This window comes from Lissotriton helveticus, chromosome 6, assembly GCF_964261635.1.
Source record: "Lissotriton helveticus chromosome 6, aLisHel1.1, whole genome shotgun sequence".
NCBI lineage: Eukaryota > Metazoa > Chordata > Amphibia > Caudata > Salamandridae > Lissotriton > Lissotriton helveticus.
The window spans coordinates 1,093,008,868-1,093,028,668 of NC_136067.1; the positions used below are offsets into that span (position 1 = coordinate 1,093,008,868).

Here is a 19,801-nt window from a genome sequence, read left to right on the forward strand (position 1 = left end):
GTTCTCTGACCTTTCGTAACTATGTACTGATGCGAATAGTACAATTCTCGGGGTCTTGTCTAAAACCAATCACGGGGTCTTGTCTGGAATAAATAAAGTAAACAATGAGTCCCTCGGACTCTTAGGCAAGACTTCTGAAAACGGCCATTGCGGTGAAAACTTAGCGAGGTGTATTGTGGTGTAGTTTAGGTACCCGGAAGATGCTTTGTGCTGTGCCGGTGTGTTTTACGTCTTAAAAACATGATTGCGTGTTCATCACGTGTCCCGTGTGCTGGCAATCTCATTCGGGTGACCGTGTCATGTGATGCAAAGTGTTAGTAAACTGGGAGGAAATACTACGTGGATGGCGCGAAGACGATAAACACCAGTGAAAAGAAAGGAAAGATTTAAGGAAATGATATGTGCATTATAAGGTTGCGCTGTAAAACACGAACCAATATACGTTTTTGACTACTACCCAATGGAATGGGAGTGTGAGACGTGAAATAAAAACATTTTTTACAATCATAAAATATAACAGGTGTCCTAATACCTGTTATTACGATAATTCTTAAAGATATATTGTTACCGAAGGTAAGTAACTTGTGCGTTTAGGAGGTTTTGGAGGTTGCTACTATCCTCCTTTAACCAGACTTAATGGATCCCTAACTGGATGTCCAAATAGAAGTTCAAATGGGCTGAAGCCCATTCCTATCTGGGGAACTGCTCTGTAGGCCTAGAAAAGGCAAGGCATTAAGACATCCCATTTCCTTCTGAGTTTGTCTGGGAGTCCCATGATCATACCTGCGATGGGCTTGTTGAACCTTTCAACAAGCCCATTCCTGTGTGGGTGGTTGTGTGGTGGACTTGTAGTTAACACTATACTCTTTCCACATAGCTCTGATGTCGCCAGACATAAAGTTAGTACTGCTGTCTGACAAGGCCTTCTTAGGAAATCCAACTCTGGAAAAGAATCCCAGGAGGGCCCTAGCACTGTAGGAGCTGTTTTGGCCCTAAGGTTAATGGCTCTGGATATCTAGTGGCATGGCCCACCATCATTAGGTTAAAACTGTGTCCCAATGCTGTTGGAGGGTTTAAGGGACCTTCAATGTCTATCCCTACCCTCTCAAAGGCACCACAACCACAGTTAGTGAGATTAAGTTGGCTTTTGTAGTGCCACCTGACTTACTACAGCCTAGCAAGTGACACTCGACTGACAATGCTCCTTGGTATCCTCAGTCATGTGGGGCCAGTGAAAGTGAGGAACAAACCTGTCCCAAGTCTTATTTTGCCCAAGATGTCCTGCAAGGATAATGTTGTGTGCAAGGGTCAAAAGGAATCTCCTGAACTTCTGAGGTATGACCAACCCCCTGGCGGCACCAGGCTTAGGGTCTCTAATATCCGAATACAGAATCCCATCTTCCCAATAAGTCCTATGGGACCCACTGACATTTCCTGCTTCCTCAGCAGTAGCTTGCTATCTGAGTTATTCAAGAGATGGGCAGGCCTTCTGCTCTACACTCCATTCTGCCCTGGAACGTCCCCCTGCACCCAGTAGCTCTGCCGTGCCAGACCAAGCTCCTCTGGGGTAGTTCTTTCACAGGTACTGAGATCAACTCCCTCAGGAGGCTGATTCTCACTGGAAGTCTGAGTGGCATCTGAATCGTTACCCTTCCTGCTCCCTCTGCTTGGTAGCTGGCTTGTCCATTTTTTCATGATCCTGGACTCCTTCAATGACTAACTTCTTGGCCTGAGCCCTAGTGATAGCAAAGACACTGCCTGAAATTCCCAGCATTTCTGCATGGGTCCTAAACTCCACTGCAGACCAGGCTGAAGTTTCCACATCATTGCCCAGGATTCAGTCTAAAGGGAGTTTGGAGGATACCACAACTCTTTTAGGGCCAGTTACCCTTCCCCAGCTGTGATTGACTGCTGCCATGAGATGATCTGTCCTGACAATGTCTGCAGTGTTGACTTGATAAATCTGACCAAGTAGAATCTGTTCAGGAGACAAAAGTTTCACTGTCACCATAGTGACATTGGCACCTGTGTCCCTGTAAGCTTCAGATGCATGACCATTAATAAGAGGCTGTTGTGCCCAAGTTAGTGGGACTTACAGCAAGAGTGGCAAGGTAAATGCTGCCTTCACAGACTAAGACAGCTGAGTGGGTGTTCTGACTAGGCCGGAACCTATTACAGTACCTAAGGTGAACCCAGCTTTATTATTGTGCTACTACTACCAGTGCTATTGTTATGGACACTAGGGGGTATAGTAGTAGTATTAGTGTTGCAAGTATCGGGGCCAATGGAATCTTTGTCTTATGGCCTTTTTCTTTGCATACATTTCACCAATGTTTCTTGCTAGAGGATGAAGAGGATTGGGTCCCACCCCCAGAGGAAGATTTTTTGGGCAATCTGAAGAATCTTTCTTTACTTCAGATTTCTCCCCACCTTTCTCTTGGGACTTAGAATAATGTTGCTTCTTCTGGTCATTACCACCATGAGACTTGTGTTTCACCCTGGTCCTAACCTATTTGTCTGCCTTCTTTCCCAGTTCTTGGGTAGAGGTCAGATCCGAGTCCCCCAGCTAATGGTGCAGTTGTTCATTTTGACAATTAAGGATGTGCTCTCTTATTAGTAAATTGTACAGTCCGTTATAATCTTGTACATCACTCCCATGAAGCCAGACTTCCAGAGCCTTAATAGCACTATCAGTGACATCTACCCAGTCAAAAGTGTTCCTTCTGTGTATCTCTAAAGGTGGCCCTATGTTGCTCAGTGGTTAACCCAAATCTATCTATGAATGCAATCTTCAACACATAGTAGTTATCTGCATCATCTTCCCTCACAGTTAAGAGTTTGTCTCTACCTTTGTTTGCAAAGTAAAGCTACAGGATAGCTGCCCACTGCCCCTGAGGAACCTTCTGAAGTTTAGAGGCCCTCTCTGAGCTTGGCCCTCTCAAGTGTGAGTAGGTGGTATCTCTATCTAAGGGGTCCTCCCTCCTGCTAGAGATGGAGGCCCCTATTGATGTAGAATAGGAAGTTGAATTAACTGAGGAGGACCTGGACCCTTTGTACCCTCCCAGGAGGAATAAAGGGGGACCCTACTTCTAGGACTTCCTTCTGCATCACCAGCACTATTTGCTGTGGGACTAGGATTCTCTAGTAAGGGGTCTTCAGACTCCTCCTGCACTTGATCAGAAGCAGAGTCATTAGTGTTGGACACCCCTGACTCTTCCTCTGGAGCATCACCACCCATATCCAAGTTATCCTGCCCCTCTGACCCACCAGGAGTTTGGAGGTCATCCTTCAGAAGCCTCTCTAAGAGAATATCTTTGGTGGGGTTGGTACCAGTCTTAAGTGTTCTAGCTGCACGCAAGGTCCTAAGTTCATGGAACCTAAGCCCACTGTATCTAGAGGACTGAGCCCCACTGGACTCACCAACCTGAGACATGGTACTAGGTGTAGTGCACCTACCTACTCCAGTGATCCTAAACTTCCAAAGCTGAGAGAAGGGTTGTGCTGGGACCCTTGACAACCATTTCAAAATGTTCAGTTCAACTTACTTGACAAAAGTATTTATATGTACCTAGCAAGTGATGGTTTCTTACGTTACCTTCACCTGATTAGGTGCCCAACCGCTGCACACCAATGTTAGAGGCTGTCTTAGTATATGGTGCATTCTTAAAGGAGTGATGCACCTTGCACTAATCCAGGCAACCCTAATGTGATTTTAGTGGTTTTTGATTACCTTAAAAGATCTCAAGGAGATGTGTAGAGAAGCCTTCAGGCTTTTTTTGAAGGAGTGTAAAGCAGCTTGTTTACCACATTTAATCAAGAGTGTAGATTAGATGAGGAGAACCACATAGTGGTTATGAAAAATAAGTCTATTAACACAACTCAATCACTATCACTTGGGATATCTCCTATCCGGAGACACTGGTCTCCAGGGAGAGACAAAACCATATGCTAAATAAGTGGAATGCAAAGGACAAAAGGACTTGGACCAAATGACTTAGAAGAATCGGAGAACCAGGAACCACCCAAGGTAAGTACCCAGGAACACCAAGGAGTCTGTTTTCAGTGTAGAAACGCAGCCGCATGTTCTGTAGAAGTCAGTGGGGAAGTTGCTGTTGCAGTTTTAAAGAAGGACCCTTCCCAGAGGACCTCCAATTAACCCTTTGGAGGATGGAAGATTGGAGAGCCACCCCACCTGTGGATGCCCGAGGAACCAGGTTACCTGTAACACGGAAGCTGGGTGCATAGGAGTAAAGTGACTTCGGAACCTCTTGTAGACGACAATGGGTGGCTCAGGAAGAAAGGCCTCTAGAGAAGTCTGTTAAGATGTCTGATGCCATCAAAGGGTGGATTCTTGAAGAGCTGAAACCTGCAAGCAGAGGGGACAGAGTCTAAGCCACTCTCAGATGACCAGGAGGCCTGGAAGTACAATGCCTACCCTTGGCAGGGAGGTCAGAAGAGTTCACAAAGACCTAGTCGCTGCCGATGTGGGGACCCAGCAACGCTGTGGAAGACAGGAAGCCATTCACGAGCTGTCCCGCGCCAGATGTTGTTGTTCAGGTGGTCGTGTCTGCACCAACAAGCCTTGGTAGCCCTGACTGGCGTGAAAGACGGAAAGATGCAACTGTTGGGACCGGTAAAATTCAAGTGACTCTACACGTGCTGTGGAGTCAGGGCAGGCCCTGAGCTAGCAAGGGAGCCCACCAAAGCAGATGAAGACCCTCAAGAGGACTCACAGGCCAAAGGTGCAGGAGTCGTAAGAGTACCTCAGGCAGTTCAAGAAAGATGGAGGCCCGCTATGAAAGAGATGCAGGGAGGACGCTGGTCTTCAAGGATGAGGTGCTGGAGGCTTGAGCTTCTTGCAGCCCGGAGATCTCTGGAGTGCAGGACCAACAAGCCTTTGCAACAGCAAGTTGACGTGGTGCACAGGGGTCTTGACCTAGCAGCTCCTAATAGGGATACTGTTCTCCAAATTGCAGGGAAGACAGGTCAGGCCTCTGGGGAGCCACAGATCCACCACCTGTGTTGCTGAACCTTAGGAAGTCTGTAGGACGACAGGGGTAGCAGATCAGTCAGGTTCGATGCGGTGCCTGCAGATGCAGGGAGTGACTCTTTCACTCCAAGGGCGATTACTTTGGATGTCCTTGATGTCCAGAGGTCTCTGGAGATCCTGAGAAAAGCAGAATACTGTCAGAACAGCGAGACCAGGAGCAGCAGGCATCTTCCTTGATGCAGTCTTGGTTCCAGGCGATGTCCAAGTGTTAAGACTGCCTAGGAGTGTCTTAGTTTCAGGGGTGAGTCTTGTTCCATGACGAATATGAGGAGCCACCCATGGGGGAGCCCTTAAATACATAAGGAAACTGTTGGAATGACTCTGGGATCCCTCCCAGAGTAGGGGCTAAACTGGTGGGAGGATACTCCTCAGTCCTTTGTCCAGTGTCACGCCAGAGCGGGAACCAGGGGTTTCTGATCTAGCTCAAATCGATGTATGCAAGGAGGGCACCAAATGTGCCGTTTAATGCAGTCTGGTGACGCTTGAAAGCCTTGTCTGGGAGGTGGACACACCTTCCTGTGACACGAAACCTATTGTTCTACCTTCCTCTTCTCGATCTCAGCTCAGCAGCAGGAGGGTAGAACTGTGTCTGTGGTCAGGGGCAGCACTGGTTTACTGTCAGACCCTGACAGGCTGTAACTAGGGTTACAGGTGGCTCCTCTAAGGAGCTTCCCAGTACATGGGATCATACCTCTAACACTGGAATTGTTGTTGAGGTATGATTCCAACATGTTTGATGATACCAAACATGACCAGATTCAGTGTAGCCATTATATAGTAAGACATCTTGTAATTAATGATGTCCACTATGTCTTAAAATGACTGACCACACTTTTAAAGCCTGGAGAATCATTTCTTGCATGTGTGTACAACAAATGCTAACATAGCTCTCTGATAAGCCTTACTGCTCGCCCACACTACCACAGAAGAGAGGATTTGTTTTATCTAATTTAGCCTCTGTAAAGCCTTTGGTGATCCACTGGTCTCTTTGCATACTATACCTTACTTTGGTATAGAATATACAGAGCCCTCTTCCTACATCGGGAACGTCCACCATAGAGATGTGTACCCTTGCCTGTGGATCCCCCAAGGCCTTTCTATCTCTGGGGCCACTGCCGTGACTGTGATGGAGTGTGAGGTAGACCCCTTCCCCTGTCCATTTCTCCCTGGCCTTCCACACAGTTTTTCAAAGTCTGGAGTGCCTTCCATTATTCGCTCAGATAATGGTACCACACAGTTTAATCGTTGAAGAGCAATATCACCTCATTTTTTAAACTGGTTGGAAATCCAGATTTCATGCTGTTTATTTAACTGAATTCAATAAAAAAAATCTTCTGTAAAGAAGGTTAATCTATAGTACACACATTTATGCTTTTGTTTCCTCACTCCTTTTCTTATTCATGGTGCTTCAATAAAATGGAAGCCCCAAAACTGCGGTAAAGAGAAGGGGAGAACCTATCATACCTTTCCCAGAGTAAAACCCTTTTTAGCCCTGCTCATTTCTTTTAATTGCATGTATGTAGGCTGTTTGGATGTTGTATGTCTCAATAACCCAAGTCACAGATTCCTCAAACCCTGTTATGCCTAAACCTTATTCAGTTTGGGTTTGCTAAGTAAATTGCAGTGTGTTGTCCTCTCTTTTACCAGTGATTGGAATACCTAATTCCATTTGCTCTCTTCACATAACACCCACTTGAACCTCGTGGGTCAGTGTCAAGAGCGTTTTATTAAAACTCCAAATGGGGGTACTTTTGATAACTCGATAGATGAAAGCTTTAGCAGTCGGGAAGGCATATATGATGAGGATAGGTGTAGATCATTTGGCAGGAAAGGCATGTTTTAAATAAACAGCTGATTGTTCCGTGTTGATTTGTTTCTCGGTATGTTGAACCAGTTCAAGGCTTCTTTTTACAGTCAATTATGCTTTATTAATCATGAGGTTCTCCAAGCTTTAAACTTCTAGGAATCACCCCATACTCAGGGTGCCCATTAATGGACTTGCAGTGCCTCTTGTTGCCCTTCTCTCTCACCCTAAAGCACTCACACTATACCCTGCAGCTGTAACATTGCATTTTAATATTGTCTTCTTTCCCATCCCTTCAATGCTGTTAGTTGCTGCAGCATCTGTAAATTAGCACTGGGAATCTTTCAGAGTATGGAAATGGTATTGCAGCTCTCACTGCTACCTTGATTTATGCAGCCATATACTGTATAGCCCTCAACTGCAGGCTGGATTGCAAATATGTTTTTTTATTGTTTAATGTTGTTGCACTTTTATTCTCAATGTATGACTTGTTGAAATACACTGAAGTCTATTTCTGCTGCATGAATGGATAAAAATGTGTTTTTTCCCTTTAGTATCCCACTCTGTGAGTGGAACAGACGACTCTCAGCTGAGGGGTTTGCATGCCTCTAGCCAGGCGAGTCAGCTAATACTCCAGACTTCCTCTCTACCCATGCTCAGTGCCTGCTTCAACAAACTGTTTTCCATGTTGCAAATTCATCATGTACAGGTATGAATAGTAAATGTCCATTTTTATTTGTGTATGCATATTGAAATTCCTCATCCAATAATTAACAAGTCTTCTGTAGGTTGTAAGTATTAGGATGTGTGTATTTAACTGACAAGCAATGAAACAAAGTGGCTTTCGTGAGGTGTGGTAAATGTTAAATTTGCAAAGCTCAATTGCTTTGGAGTACTTAATTGTTTGAATGCCAAGTAATTATTCTCAGTGGGACCCTTTCAAAGTCTGATATGAAGAATGCATATTTACTGTTCAGTGTACAAATAGGATTAATTTCTGATGACTATTTCTAACAGGCGATTTCTCACCCTCTGTAGTGTAGTTCCTATATTCCCAATAGGCTCTGCGCATTGGAATAATATACCCTGCAGCTTAGACGTAGGACTTATGTCGACTAGGTCTCTGCCGAATATATTAGACTTAATTGTGAGTGCCAGCTAGCTCAGAGGTCACTAGAAATTTTCTCGAATAAACAAGAAGGGATTAGTCTCTGACAACCAGATAATATGACAACTTTGTTTCCCCAGAATGAAACGTATCTCTAGAGTCGTGGAAACAATAGACGGCTATTTCACTCAGTCAGATGTGTATGCTTCGTTTCACCAGAGTTGCTTAGAAATAGAGAGACGGGCGTTTTCAATAAAAGTATTTATTGAACAGTCTTACTTCTTAAGCATAAGAAATGCACTGCTACAATTGAAATGCTAGTTAAGAAGTACAATGCATATAATACGAGGAGTATTATAAAATAGTACTGTAAAAGCATGATATGGTTTCTAAGCCAGAAACATAGAATACATAAAATGCATAAAATACATACAATAATAAAAGAGTAGCTAAAAGTACTCAACTGGTGCTTCTAACATACGCCTACCCCGGTGTACCTAACCTAAGCCTAGGACAAGGGAAGAAGTAAGTGAGGAGTAGTTTAAGTTTTAGCATTTCTCTGCCAAGAATCTGTTCAAGAATTCTCTAGGGATCTAATCAGCTCCGTACCTTGGTTTTAGGATGATAGAAGGCTGGTATCTCTCTCTCGGGACTCGATCTCCCAGTAACCCGCAAGGGCAGCTTGGAAACACCAGAGCTGGGTTTCCCGGCAGGAGAAATGACAGAGTCTCTCAGTGCGTCAGTTAGAGGGTCGGCTTCCTTCAGCACTTGCAGCAGCAGGGCGTCGGGCAAGTAGTTAGTCGATCTGCTCCTGAACCACCATGTGTTTGATTGAGCAAATGTAGGCATATTTATACCCCTGAAGGTGCCGAGTCTGACGTAAGATTGGACATAATATTGTCACTACTGCCTCAGTTCCTTGAAAACTCCCGGATTTCTTGGATAAATTAGTATTCAAGCAGGGGGAAGTTCCTGACTGCTGAAGGCAATGATTCTTTATGCATGTATAAGGACTGGGTGAATTATACCTATGTATGGGCAAGAATAGGGAAAAATTTCACTAGGGTCCTAGATTCCCACATAACACCTCTGAATTTCCCCAAGCACCAGAATGACTGGAAACTTTTGCAACAGTGTCTGCCTGCCGGCAGGTATCTGCATCTACCTTAGTCACAATTGCATTACACCTTTGAACATGATGGCAAAGAACTGATGATAAGCACCACCTCTGCGTGCTGATGTTAGTACTTCATTGTCCACACAATTTGATGCAGATCTAGCTCTCTTCTTCTACTATTGTGTTTTCTTACTGAAGCCCTTACAGTTGATATTGTTTTGTTAGTATGCAGGCAATATGAAGAAAAGTGCCTCTTTCGGACATGGTTAGCCATCACTTTTTGTCTGGAAATGATATAAGATCGACTGGAAGTGCACAGGGCTCCTGCCAACCTGGTCCCCTGTGCTGGAAGCTTTCCTTTGTTTCCCTAACAATTTCAGTACTCCGTTAAGTCCCTAGTAAATGGTACCCCTGGTGCCTAGGGCATTGGAACTGAAGAGGGACCCCCAAGGGTAGCAGCATGAATTGTGCTACCCTAAGGTTCCCTCACCTAGACCATGCACCCTGCCTTCGCAGACTAAGTGTCTTAGTGCAGACAAAACCGAAGAGTCAACATGATATATCCATGAGTGTCTTGCCCACAGGCACTGCATGGGATATAGGTAAGATAGCCCTCTAGCAGGCCATATAGCCCTATGGCAAGTTGCAATTTATCTCTTGTGAGGACATACCTACATGAGCAGACAGCATCTACAATATCCAGTTGCGGATCCGTAGCTTCTTCTTCGTCTCTTTTGAGACATGTTCCTCAACATATCTCCATTGTGCAAAACTATAGGCTTCAAGCCCTGTCAGGAGAATGGTCTGTGATGGATTCCCACCTGGTATTCTTGTGGTACCTGGGACGGAGCTATGAATCCAAGACCTGCCCCAACTGCATGTGGATGAATCCAAAGGCCATCCGGGAATGCAAGAAAACCTCTACATCGCCAAACATAAGAAAATTCTGTGTCTGGCTGCTTCAAGTTGCAGTCCGTGCCCAAAGTTCATTCCTAGTCATCAGAACTGCTTGAGAGGCCAATCTTCAGTACACTCCAAACCTTTAGGTAAATCAAAACAGAAACACAAGAGTTGAAGTGAGAATCTGATAGACATCTAGCTGCAGGTTCTTTACCTTTGAATTCCCCCGGCGTCAGATTGGATCCAGAAGATTTTTCTTGGAACAGTATCTTTGTGTGCCAGTAGGTGGCGTCCGGCGTCTCTGGGTGACTTCATCGGCATCGTCTCCACGTTGTGACATCAGTGTCACCTAAGTAGGTGCCTCCACCGTGTGCTGACGTCCGTTCTTTTCTTTCTGCACCAGTCAGCGCAGATCAGTGACGAGAGCTACCCTCTGTCAATTTTTGACAGGCTTTTTCAATGTTTTGTGGAACATTTTTGGGTTTGTAGATTTTTCCAACATGCAGCCTTTCCCGTCACCGGGACTCCCGATGACGGTGGCACCAGCCCCATTCTTATCTCAGACGACCTGAGCCGAATCAGTGCCTACCGGCGCCGCCAGCACCCTTGGGTCCTATGTTGGTTCTTCAGCCTTATTTTGAAGAGCTAGTAATGAAGGAAAATTGGAATGGTTCGCTGGACACTTTACAAGACAAACCTGAACACAAAATGGACTGGAAGGAGGACTTTTGTGAGGCCAGTGGATGGAATACCTCTCCAGATTATGGCCTGCTTTCGCCCTCTCAGTGGCTATGGAGGAGGGAGCTTCCTATGGTATGGGTGTAATAAGTGAAGCTGAGGTCCTGGACCTTCAGCTCCCTTTGGTGGAAGTCAAGATGAACATCTTGACCGCTGTCCTGCAGCAGAGTGTCTCCTCCTCGAAACCCCTCCTGCCATTCAACAAGGCCTTGACTGATGTCCTTCTGGGAATCTGGTCAAAGTTCAGCAAAAGGGCTCCTGTGAATAGAACCATTGTCTGCCACCATCACCCTGCACCGGGCTTCCCAAATCTCTTCACCAGCCATCCTACCCCAGAGAGCTCGGTGGTCCAAGCCTCTACCTCCAAAGGCGTGTTCCTTTCTGCACCCCAAGGCCGGGAATCCAAGAGGCTGGGCAGGGCAAGATATAGTTTTCTTCCGCCAGCCTTGCATTGTGGTTGGGGGACACCGCATGTCTATTGGGCTGTTACTTCCCCTCCCTGTGGGAAACAGTTACACAAGTGCTGCCACAGGTCCTGGACTGGGTCCGAGCCATCTTCTCCCAAGCAGTATCAGATGGGAGAGATGCAGAAAAGTTTGCCATTCGTTGTGGGCTTGACATAACAAACTTGCTGGGCACAGCGATGTCATCAACTATGGCTATTGGACCCCACACCTGGCGGAGAACTTCTGGCTTTTCTGGGAATGTCCAGGCTTTTCTCATGCTCAAGCCCTTAGATGGCACTTGTTTCTTTGGAGACAAAGCAGATCTGACCCTGGAGCGCATTAAGGACTCAAGGACTATGGTCTTCTTAGTGTCCACATGTCCCGTCTGCTTTTTTCCCCTTTTGTGGCTACAGAAGGGCTTTCAGCTGCTCCAACCATACCCCAGCCACAAGGCCGTGCAGTTTTAGCAACCTCTGCGCTCCCGTCGGCTCGGCTTGTTCTGACCCTGTGAGTCTAGTGACCAAAGGTAGGGTCAGTCCATAACCCCTTCCCCCGCACCCTCAGGCTCCAAACCCTCCTAGTCCGGCCCTTCAACATCTTGGGCAGCCAGTTGGTGGCTGGATAAGCCATCACCTCTGCCACTGGCAAAACATTGTGTCAAACAGGCGAGTTCTTCAGATAGTCCAAATAGGCTACTACCTTCTCTTTGAGACTACCCCTACCTCCATGCCCCCAGCTTATGACTGGCTGACAGAGGATCACCTGACTTTGCTTTTGGACGAAGTCACGACTCTCTTGGCCAAGGGAGTCATAGAGAGGGTTCCGGCTCCAGAAGTAGGCTGTGGTTGTTAGTCCCGCTACTTCCTGGTCCCAAAGAAGGGAAAGGGCCTACACCCTATTCTAGATCTACGAGCCCTCAAATACTTCCTCAAAAATGAAAAGTTCAGGATGCTCACTCAGGTCTGGTCTTTCTTAGACCCAGTAGACTGGATGTAGCGTTGGACTTGCAGGAAGCCTATGTTCGAGGCATGTGGGCTGCTAAATTCATATCTTAGCATTAGATCGCCGCCTAGCGTTGGGTCCGGATGATCGCACATTGTTGTCCTGGAAGAGTCTTCGAAGTATCCTGAGATAGGTGGCTCCTCCCCTGGACTACAGTGCGCATGGGCATCGGCTCCATCCCCAGATTGTTTTTTTCCGCCATTGGGTTCGGATGTGGTCCCGACTTCTCTTTGTCGGAACCGAGAAAAACTAACTTTTTCAGGCCAAAAGGCCTTGTATTTTCTAGCGTCGGTATTGTTCGCGCACGGTCTCGGGTTCTTCCAACTCTTGAAGTCGGATTCAACGGAGTCTACACTCTTCGAACATCGAGGCCTTCTCATCGCGACACGACTACAACTTTACAGCATGGAGCGGAGTCCGTTTAAGTACAGTCCGCTCTGTGGGTCCAAGTACCCACATATAGACCTCCACCCGGTCTGTAACAAATGCCTTTCACCGGACCATGACGACGGCAAGTGTAAGGCTTGCGCTCAATTCAGGTCGAAAAAGACTCTCAAGCTTCGGCGCGCGGTGCGCCTGGAGGCCAGACAAGCGGCCCCCGATCCAGAAAACATCTTCGGCGACCAGGAAGAAGATGAACAGGGTCCTCTTCTCCAAATCTCCCCACCCGAAACGGAGGTCGAGGCGGATCCGGAGGACGACGGCGGAGTCACGGGTCAAGACCTTCAATACGTCGACGAGGTAGGGGACGTCGAAGAGATTTATGGGGCCGCGGCAGATAGCTCTGGAGACGAGCTATGCCCCGAAGGTTTCGAAGATCAAGATCGGGTCACGGGATCGCCAAGTGGCCTTACCCAAGACCCAGTGCCGCAAGCCACGGCCCCGCCATCAGGCCCGGCCACGGACGTACTTGCTGGGCAAGCCGGATCGAAACCGAAACCTGCGGTGTCGACGACACCTAAAATGGCCGACCCGAAAACGAAACCGAAACTTATGGACTCGAGCGTCCCTAAAATGGCGGCCGGCCCACAAAAACATACTGCACCCGCTGCCGCATCGGCTCCGTCGGGCTCCGGTCCGCAGAAGCCGAAGAAGTCGATCGATTCCGCTGGAACGAAATCGGCGCAGGAGGAGGGATCCTCTAAAAAGGGTGGTCGGCACGGATCAACCGCTGCGACACCGTCGAAGCACGCCAAGGCCAGCAGCGTAGTGGATACGGAACTGGCTCAAGCGCACGGATCAACTGCTGGCACGTCTGCGCATCGGTCCAAGGACTCTGGGTCGGCGTCAACGGCATCGGCGCCCAAACCTCAGAAGGGCCACCATCACGTCGGATCCGAGGGGAAGGTCAAGACGTCCTCGTCAGCGCCAAAAGCCACTGTGGATGAAGCGTCTCCCATCGCCGCTTCGCTGCAGAGAATCAGGGAAAAGGCCGCTGCTACGTCGGCTCCGTTGCCGTCGCCTCAGACGCCGAAGGATGCTCCGGCCAAGCCTAAAAGCAAGCTTCTCTTCCTTCTGCCGCCGAAAGAGGCTCCGAAGGCTTTTTCTACAAAATCGACGCCAAAGAAGACGGATTCTTCTACGGCAGGGGTACCTTCAAGTCGAGAACTCGATTCCGAGGACGATTCTGAGCACTTCATCGACGCCAACACAGGCAAATTGACAATATACAAAAGAAGGATCACATCAGAGCCTCTAGACTCCTATGTTATCCCACTAAAGAAGAAAAAAGTTCCTCTGGACGCTTCTACCCTCATAGAGCCTATCCAGCCTCCTCCAAGAAGAAGCCCTACTCCCTCACCAGACCATTCTGATGGTGAGGGTTACAATGAGGAGGACCAATACACCTTCCCAGTAAATGAACCAGATGCACACACAGATGCATATGATGACATTGGTGACCAAGGCACCCAAGGTGTGGGGCAAGACCCACAGCTTTTCAGTGCACGTGCATCCCCAACAGAGGATTCTGCAGGTTTTCATGCACTAATTGAGAGGGCAGCTGCTAATCATGATGTGGACATGCATGCTGACCCGGTTGAAGAAGACTTTCTCTTTGACACGTTTTCAGTCTCTGAGAGGACTGTAAAGACACTGCCTATGCTCAAGGGAGTCCTCAAACATGCTGCGGACATCTTTAAGGAACCCACTAGGGCGAGAGTGGTCAATCCACGTATTGAAAAAAAGTACAGACCAGCACCTGCAGACCCTGCATACATTCGGGGACAGTTGCCGCTAGACTCCCTGGTGGTCGCCAATGCCCGCAAACGGGCCAACTCCCAAACAACGGGTGAAGCTCCTCCCCCGGATAAGGAGTCCAAAGTGCTAGAGGCAGGGGGCAAAAGAGTAGCTGCACAAGCTGCCAACTTTTGGCGTATTTCTAATACACAAGCACTCTTAGCACGTTACGATAGGGCACATTATGACACCCTAGAACAGATTGTACAACACCTGCCTCCAAAGTTTCAAGAGGGCACAAAACTGCTTATAGAGGAAGGAAAGTTGATCTCCAACGCAGCCATCAAGTGTGCACTTGACGCCGCAGACACAGCAGCTAGGGCGATCAACACTAGCGTCATGCTGAGACGACAGGCTTGGCTCCGCATATCTGGGTTTAAACCTGATATTCAGACAACCATCCTTACTCAGCCAGTCAATCCTGATCGACTGTTTGGTCCAGATGTTGACACCACCCTCGAAAAGATAAAAAAGGACACAGAAACTGCTAAGTCCATGGGGGCCCTACAGTCACAACAGTTTCGTGGCAACAATTTTCGTCGCTCAGGTGCACGTGGAGTCACCAGAGGACAAATGGGTCAACAATCTCAATTCCCAAAAGGTGGAGCACAATCCTCGTTCACAAAACAGAACAAGGGAGGTTACAGAAATAACAGCAACAGAGGTCGCGGCAGAGGAAACAGCTCCCGCTCCTCTACCCCAAGCAAACAGTGACTCTCTGTCACTGCCCCCGACCACTTAACACCTGTCGGGGGGAGACTGCAGCAGTTCCTGCCCGTCTGGAGAAACATCACCACAGACAGGTGGGTGCTACAACTTGTCCAGTACGGTTATTGTCTAGAGTTAAAGTCCACTCCACCCAACATTCCACCAAGGCAACGGCCTATGTCCGCAGAGCATTTGCACTTATTGCAGCAGGAAGTAGTGGCGATGCTGCAAAAAGGCGCAATAGAGCTCGTGCCAGTGGGAGAGGAAGGAACAGGGGTATATTCCCTGTACTTCCTTATTCCAAAGAAGGACGGATCTCTCAGGCCCATTCTAGATCTACGTCCCCTCAACCTGTACATACTGTCGGAACATTTCCATATGCTTACACTGCAACAGATTCTCCCCTTGTTAAACCAAGGGGACTTCTTGGCAACCTTAGATCTCAAGGATGCTTATTTCCACATTCCACTACACCCGTCCCACAGGAAATACCTCAGGTTCACTATCCAAGGCAAGCATTACCAGTTCAAGGTCCTACCCTTCGGAGTCACCACAGCCCCGAGGGTGTTTACCAAGTGTCTGGCGACAGTAGCAGCGCACCTCAGGAGGCAGAACATCCATGTCTACCCCTACCTGGACGACTGGCTCGTTCAAGCCAAGTCGGAACTACAGTGCGCCGCAGATATGTCGACTACCATTCACCTCCTTCACAATCTAGGTTTCTCGTTGAACTACCCAAAGTCGCATCTTCAGCCGGCACATGTCCGGCAGTTTCTAGGTGCGACGATCAATACCCTGACGGCCATGGCTCAACCAAACCAAGTCAGGATAGACAGCATGCAGTCTCTAATCCAGAAGTTCAGACCACAACACTCGCTTCCAGCCAGAGTGTTCATGCAGTTGATAGGCATGATGGCCTCCTGCATCTTCATAGTCCCTCACGCACGGTTACATATGCGCCCGCTCCAGGAGTGCTTAGCAAATCAGTGGACACAGGCTCAGGGAAATGTAACAGACCTAGTGTTGGTTACCAGTCGGGCATACGACTCTCTGCATTGGTGGACTCCACACAACCTTTGCAAGGGCCGACTGTTCCAGGAGCCAGTGCCACAGATTATCCTGACGACGGACGCATCTCTCCAGGGTTGGGGAGCTCATCTGCTCACTTACACAGTGCAGGGACTATGGACGACGCAGCAACAGAAGATGCACATCAACTATCTGGAACTGATGGCAATCTTCATGGCAATCAAGTCCTTCATTGTACATCTGTGCAACAAGGTAGTGTTAGTCCGGACGGACAACATGACCGCGATGTACTACATTCAAAAGCAGGGAGGCACCCACTCGCCACAGCTGTCTCATCTGGCTCAGAGCATGTGGAAGTGGGCCATTCAAAGGAACATTTTCCTCATGGCAGAACACCTCCCGGGCAAGGACAATCAGATGGCGGATCTGCTCAGCAGATACAGCCATCAAATGCACGAGTGGGAGTTACACCCATCTGTACTCCACCCGTACTTCCAGCAGTGGGGTCATCCGGAGATAGACCTGTTTGCAACAAAAGAAAACGCAAAATGCCAATACTTTGCCGCCAGGTTCCCTCACCCACAGTCGCAGGGGAATGCGATATGGATGAACTGGTCAGGCAAATTTGCGTACGCTTTTCCGCCAGCCCCTCTGATACCGCTGGTGGCAAGAAAGCTAAGGCAGCACGCGATGACTCTCATCCTGGTTGCTCCAACGTGGGCGCGCCAAGCATGGTACACCACGTTCCTCGAACTCTCAGTGGTGCCGCATCAAAGACTGCGCCTCACGCCCAGACTTTTGACGCAGAACCATGGAGAAATTCAGCATCCAGATCCGCAACAGCTCAACCTGGCGATCTGGCTCCTGAAGTCCTAGAGTTCGGATACCTTAACCTGCCTCCAGAATGCATGAACATCATCAAGGAGGCAAGAAAGCCAACTACCAGAGCATGCTATGCTGCAAAATGGAAGCGTTTTGTCATTTACTGTACTGCTAATGACATCAACCCGCTAGACGCATCTATCCCTAACATCATTTGTTATCTGTTGCATCTTTACAAGTGCAATCTAGCGTACACTTCCATTCGGATACATCTATCCGCCATAGCGGCTTATCTTCAAAACAGGCAGCATCTCTCTGTCTTCAGAGTGCCTGCCATTAAAGCTTTCCTTGAAGGTCTGAAACGAGTCATTCCCTCAAGAACACCACCAGCTCCGGTGTGGAACCTCAATGTGGTCCTCACCAGACTGATGGGACCACCTTTTGAGCCACTGCACTCGTGTGAACTCCAGTTCCTAGCGTGGAAAGTAGCTTTCCTAATAGCTATTACGTCACTGAGGCGTGTTAGTGAGCTACAAGCGCTCACAATCCAAGAGCCTTTCATTCAGATTCATCCAAATAGGGTAGTGCTACGCACTAACCCCAAATTCCTTCCGAAGGTGGTGTCAGTTTCATCTCAACCAAACTATTGACTTGCCGGCATTCTTCCAAAACCCACAAACGGTAGCGGAAAGAATGCTCCATACATTAGATGTACGGAGGGCGTTGATGTACTACATAGACAGGACACAACCCTTTAGAAAGACAAAACAACTTTTTGTTGCCTTCGCACCACAACACAAAGGCAACCCCATTTCAAAAGCAGGAATAGCCAGGTGGATTGTTAAGTGCATCCAAATATGTTATCAAAAGGCCAAGCGCACTCTAACCATACCCCCAAGGGCGCACTCCACACGCAAATTGGGGGCATCCATGGCTTTCCTAGGGAACATTCCTTTAGAGGACATTTGCAGAGCAGCCACGTGGGTTACACCACATACCTTTACCAAACACTACTGTGTTGATGTACATTCCAAGCAGCAAGCTGCTGTAAGACAGGCTGTTCTCAAGACACTCTTTAAGGTTTCTGCAGCTGGCACGGGCAACCGCCGCTGATGGAGGGACTGCTATGTATTCTATGCTAAGATATGAATTTAGCAGCCCACATGCCTCAAACTGAATATGCTACTTACCAGTATGCATCTGTTCTTGGCATGTAGGGCTGCTAACATTCATATCGCCCACCCTCCTCCCCGGTGCCTGTCGCAGCTGCAGATATACTATTGTATTCAATCATTAGCATGGACATCCTTTACACTTTTCACTCCATCTTCTGCCACAATGGCGAAAAACAATCTGGGGATGGAGCCGATGCCCATGCGCACTGTAGTCCAGGGGAGGAGCCACCTATCTCAGGATACTTCGAAGACTCTTCCAGGACAACAATGTGCGATCATCCGGACCCAACACTAGGCGGCGATCTAATGCTAAGATATGAATGTTAGCAGCCCTACATGCCAAGAACAGATGCATACTGGTAAGTAGCATATTCATTTCACATTCCCGTCCAGCCAGCTCATCAGCACTACCAGCGGTTTATGGTAGGCCACAAGCACTTTGTTCATGGTACTCCCCTTTGGCCTTACCAGCGCCCCTTGAATGTGAACCAAGGTGATGGTGTTGGTCGCAGCTTAACTGTGCAAATCAGGGGTGCCAGTCTTCCCCTATCTCGACGACTAGCTGTTGAAGGCAAGCTAACCCCATCCTTTTAAAGAAGAGCAGTGACTCCACCGTCTGGACGCAAAAAGAGCGTTGCCATTCTACCTTGACCGCAAAAGAGAGTTCCAGGTGGACGACCAACTATTCGTGGGGTACATGGGAGTGAAGAACGGTTGTGCGAGGCAGAAAAGGACGATCTCTCGTTGGGTTGTCCTTTGCACAAAATCTTTTATGCTCTGGCCAAACATGAGCCTCCTTAAGGCTTAAGGACTCATTCTACCAGAACTAAGGCTGCTACCATGACATTGCACCGTGGAGTCCCAGTCCTCGACATCTCTGCACACGTTCACCAAGTACTACTGCCTGGACACTCAAATCCGCAGGGTCAGCCTTTTTAGCCTCTCTGTCCTGCATGTTTTTCTGGTCTAAACTTTTCCGCAGTCCCTCCTTCGATGATGGTATCGCTTGGGTATGTGTTAAAAACTAAGGAATCTGTGGCTCGATGTCTCTATCAGATGAACAAGTTACTTACCTTTTTTTTCTCTCGAAAAAATGCAAAACACATACAAAACAACAGCCAGCATACCAGCAATGCAAGTTAGGGAATAAAAGCAGCACAGTTAGTTCATTACAAGTGTTATACAATATGCGCCCTACACATCGGCACTTGCCATAAAAAAACAATAACCATTTTGCGATATCAATCAAGAAAGAATCATTTTGGGGATGCGTGTGCGAAGTCCGGAACTCATCTGATGTTACATATATCTCAATCACGTTAGCATTGAAAGACAGATAGCTTCAACAGGTCACAGCACTCCCCCGGTTGACCCTGTACATATCAGAGTGTCCCCATCTTCCCCCTGCTGCCACCGGGCCCAAGCAATAAATGCTTCCCAAATGTCACGAGGTCTTGAGGTAAGCGGCATTAGTTCCCAGAATGTGTTTAGTTGGGAGTGACCGTAGGTGACATCCCTAATCCACTCCTTAATCGAAGGTACCCTCCTCCTCCCCCCAATGCACCGCAACCTGACGTTTAGCAAATAATAGAAGTAATGCGTGCAATTTGTGCTTCGTAACTGGCGTATCTTTAACTTAGCTCAGCAAGCCCAACAGGCTGGAT

At 47.9% G+C, this 19,801-nt stretch overlaps 1 protein-coding gene across 4 annotated transcripts in view; it reads left to right on the forward strand.

Annotated features, from left to right (window-relative positions):
- The window catches only part of BIRC6 (baculoviral IAP repeat containing 6), a 2,208,279-nt gene that overhangs the window by 1,208,649 nt on the left and 979,829 nt on the right, over window positions 1-19,801 (forward strand). For all 4 annotated transcript variants that reach the window (XM_078648748.1, XM_078648749.1, XM_078648751.1 and 1 more), the window contains one exon: window positions 7,409-7,563. In XM_078648748.1, the coding sequence (XP_078504874.1) occupies window positions 7,409-7,563 (155 nt within the window). The remainder of the gene's footprint in view (window positions 1-7,408; window positions 7,564-19,801) is intronic.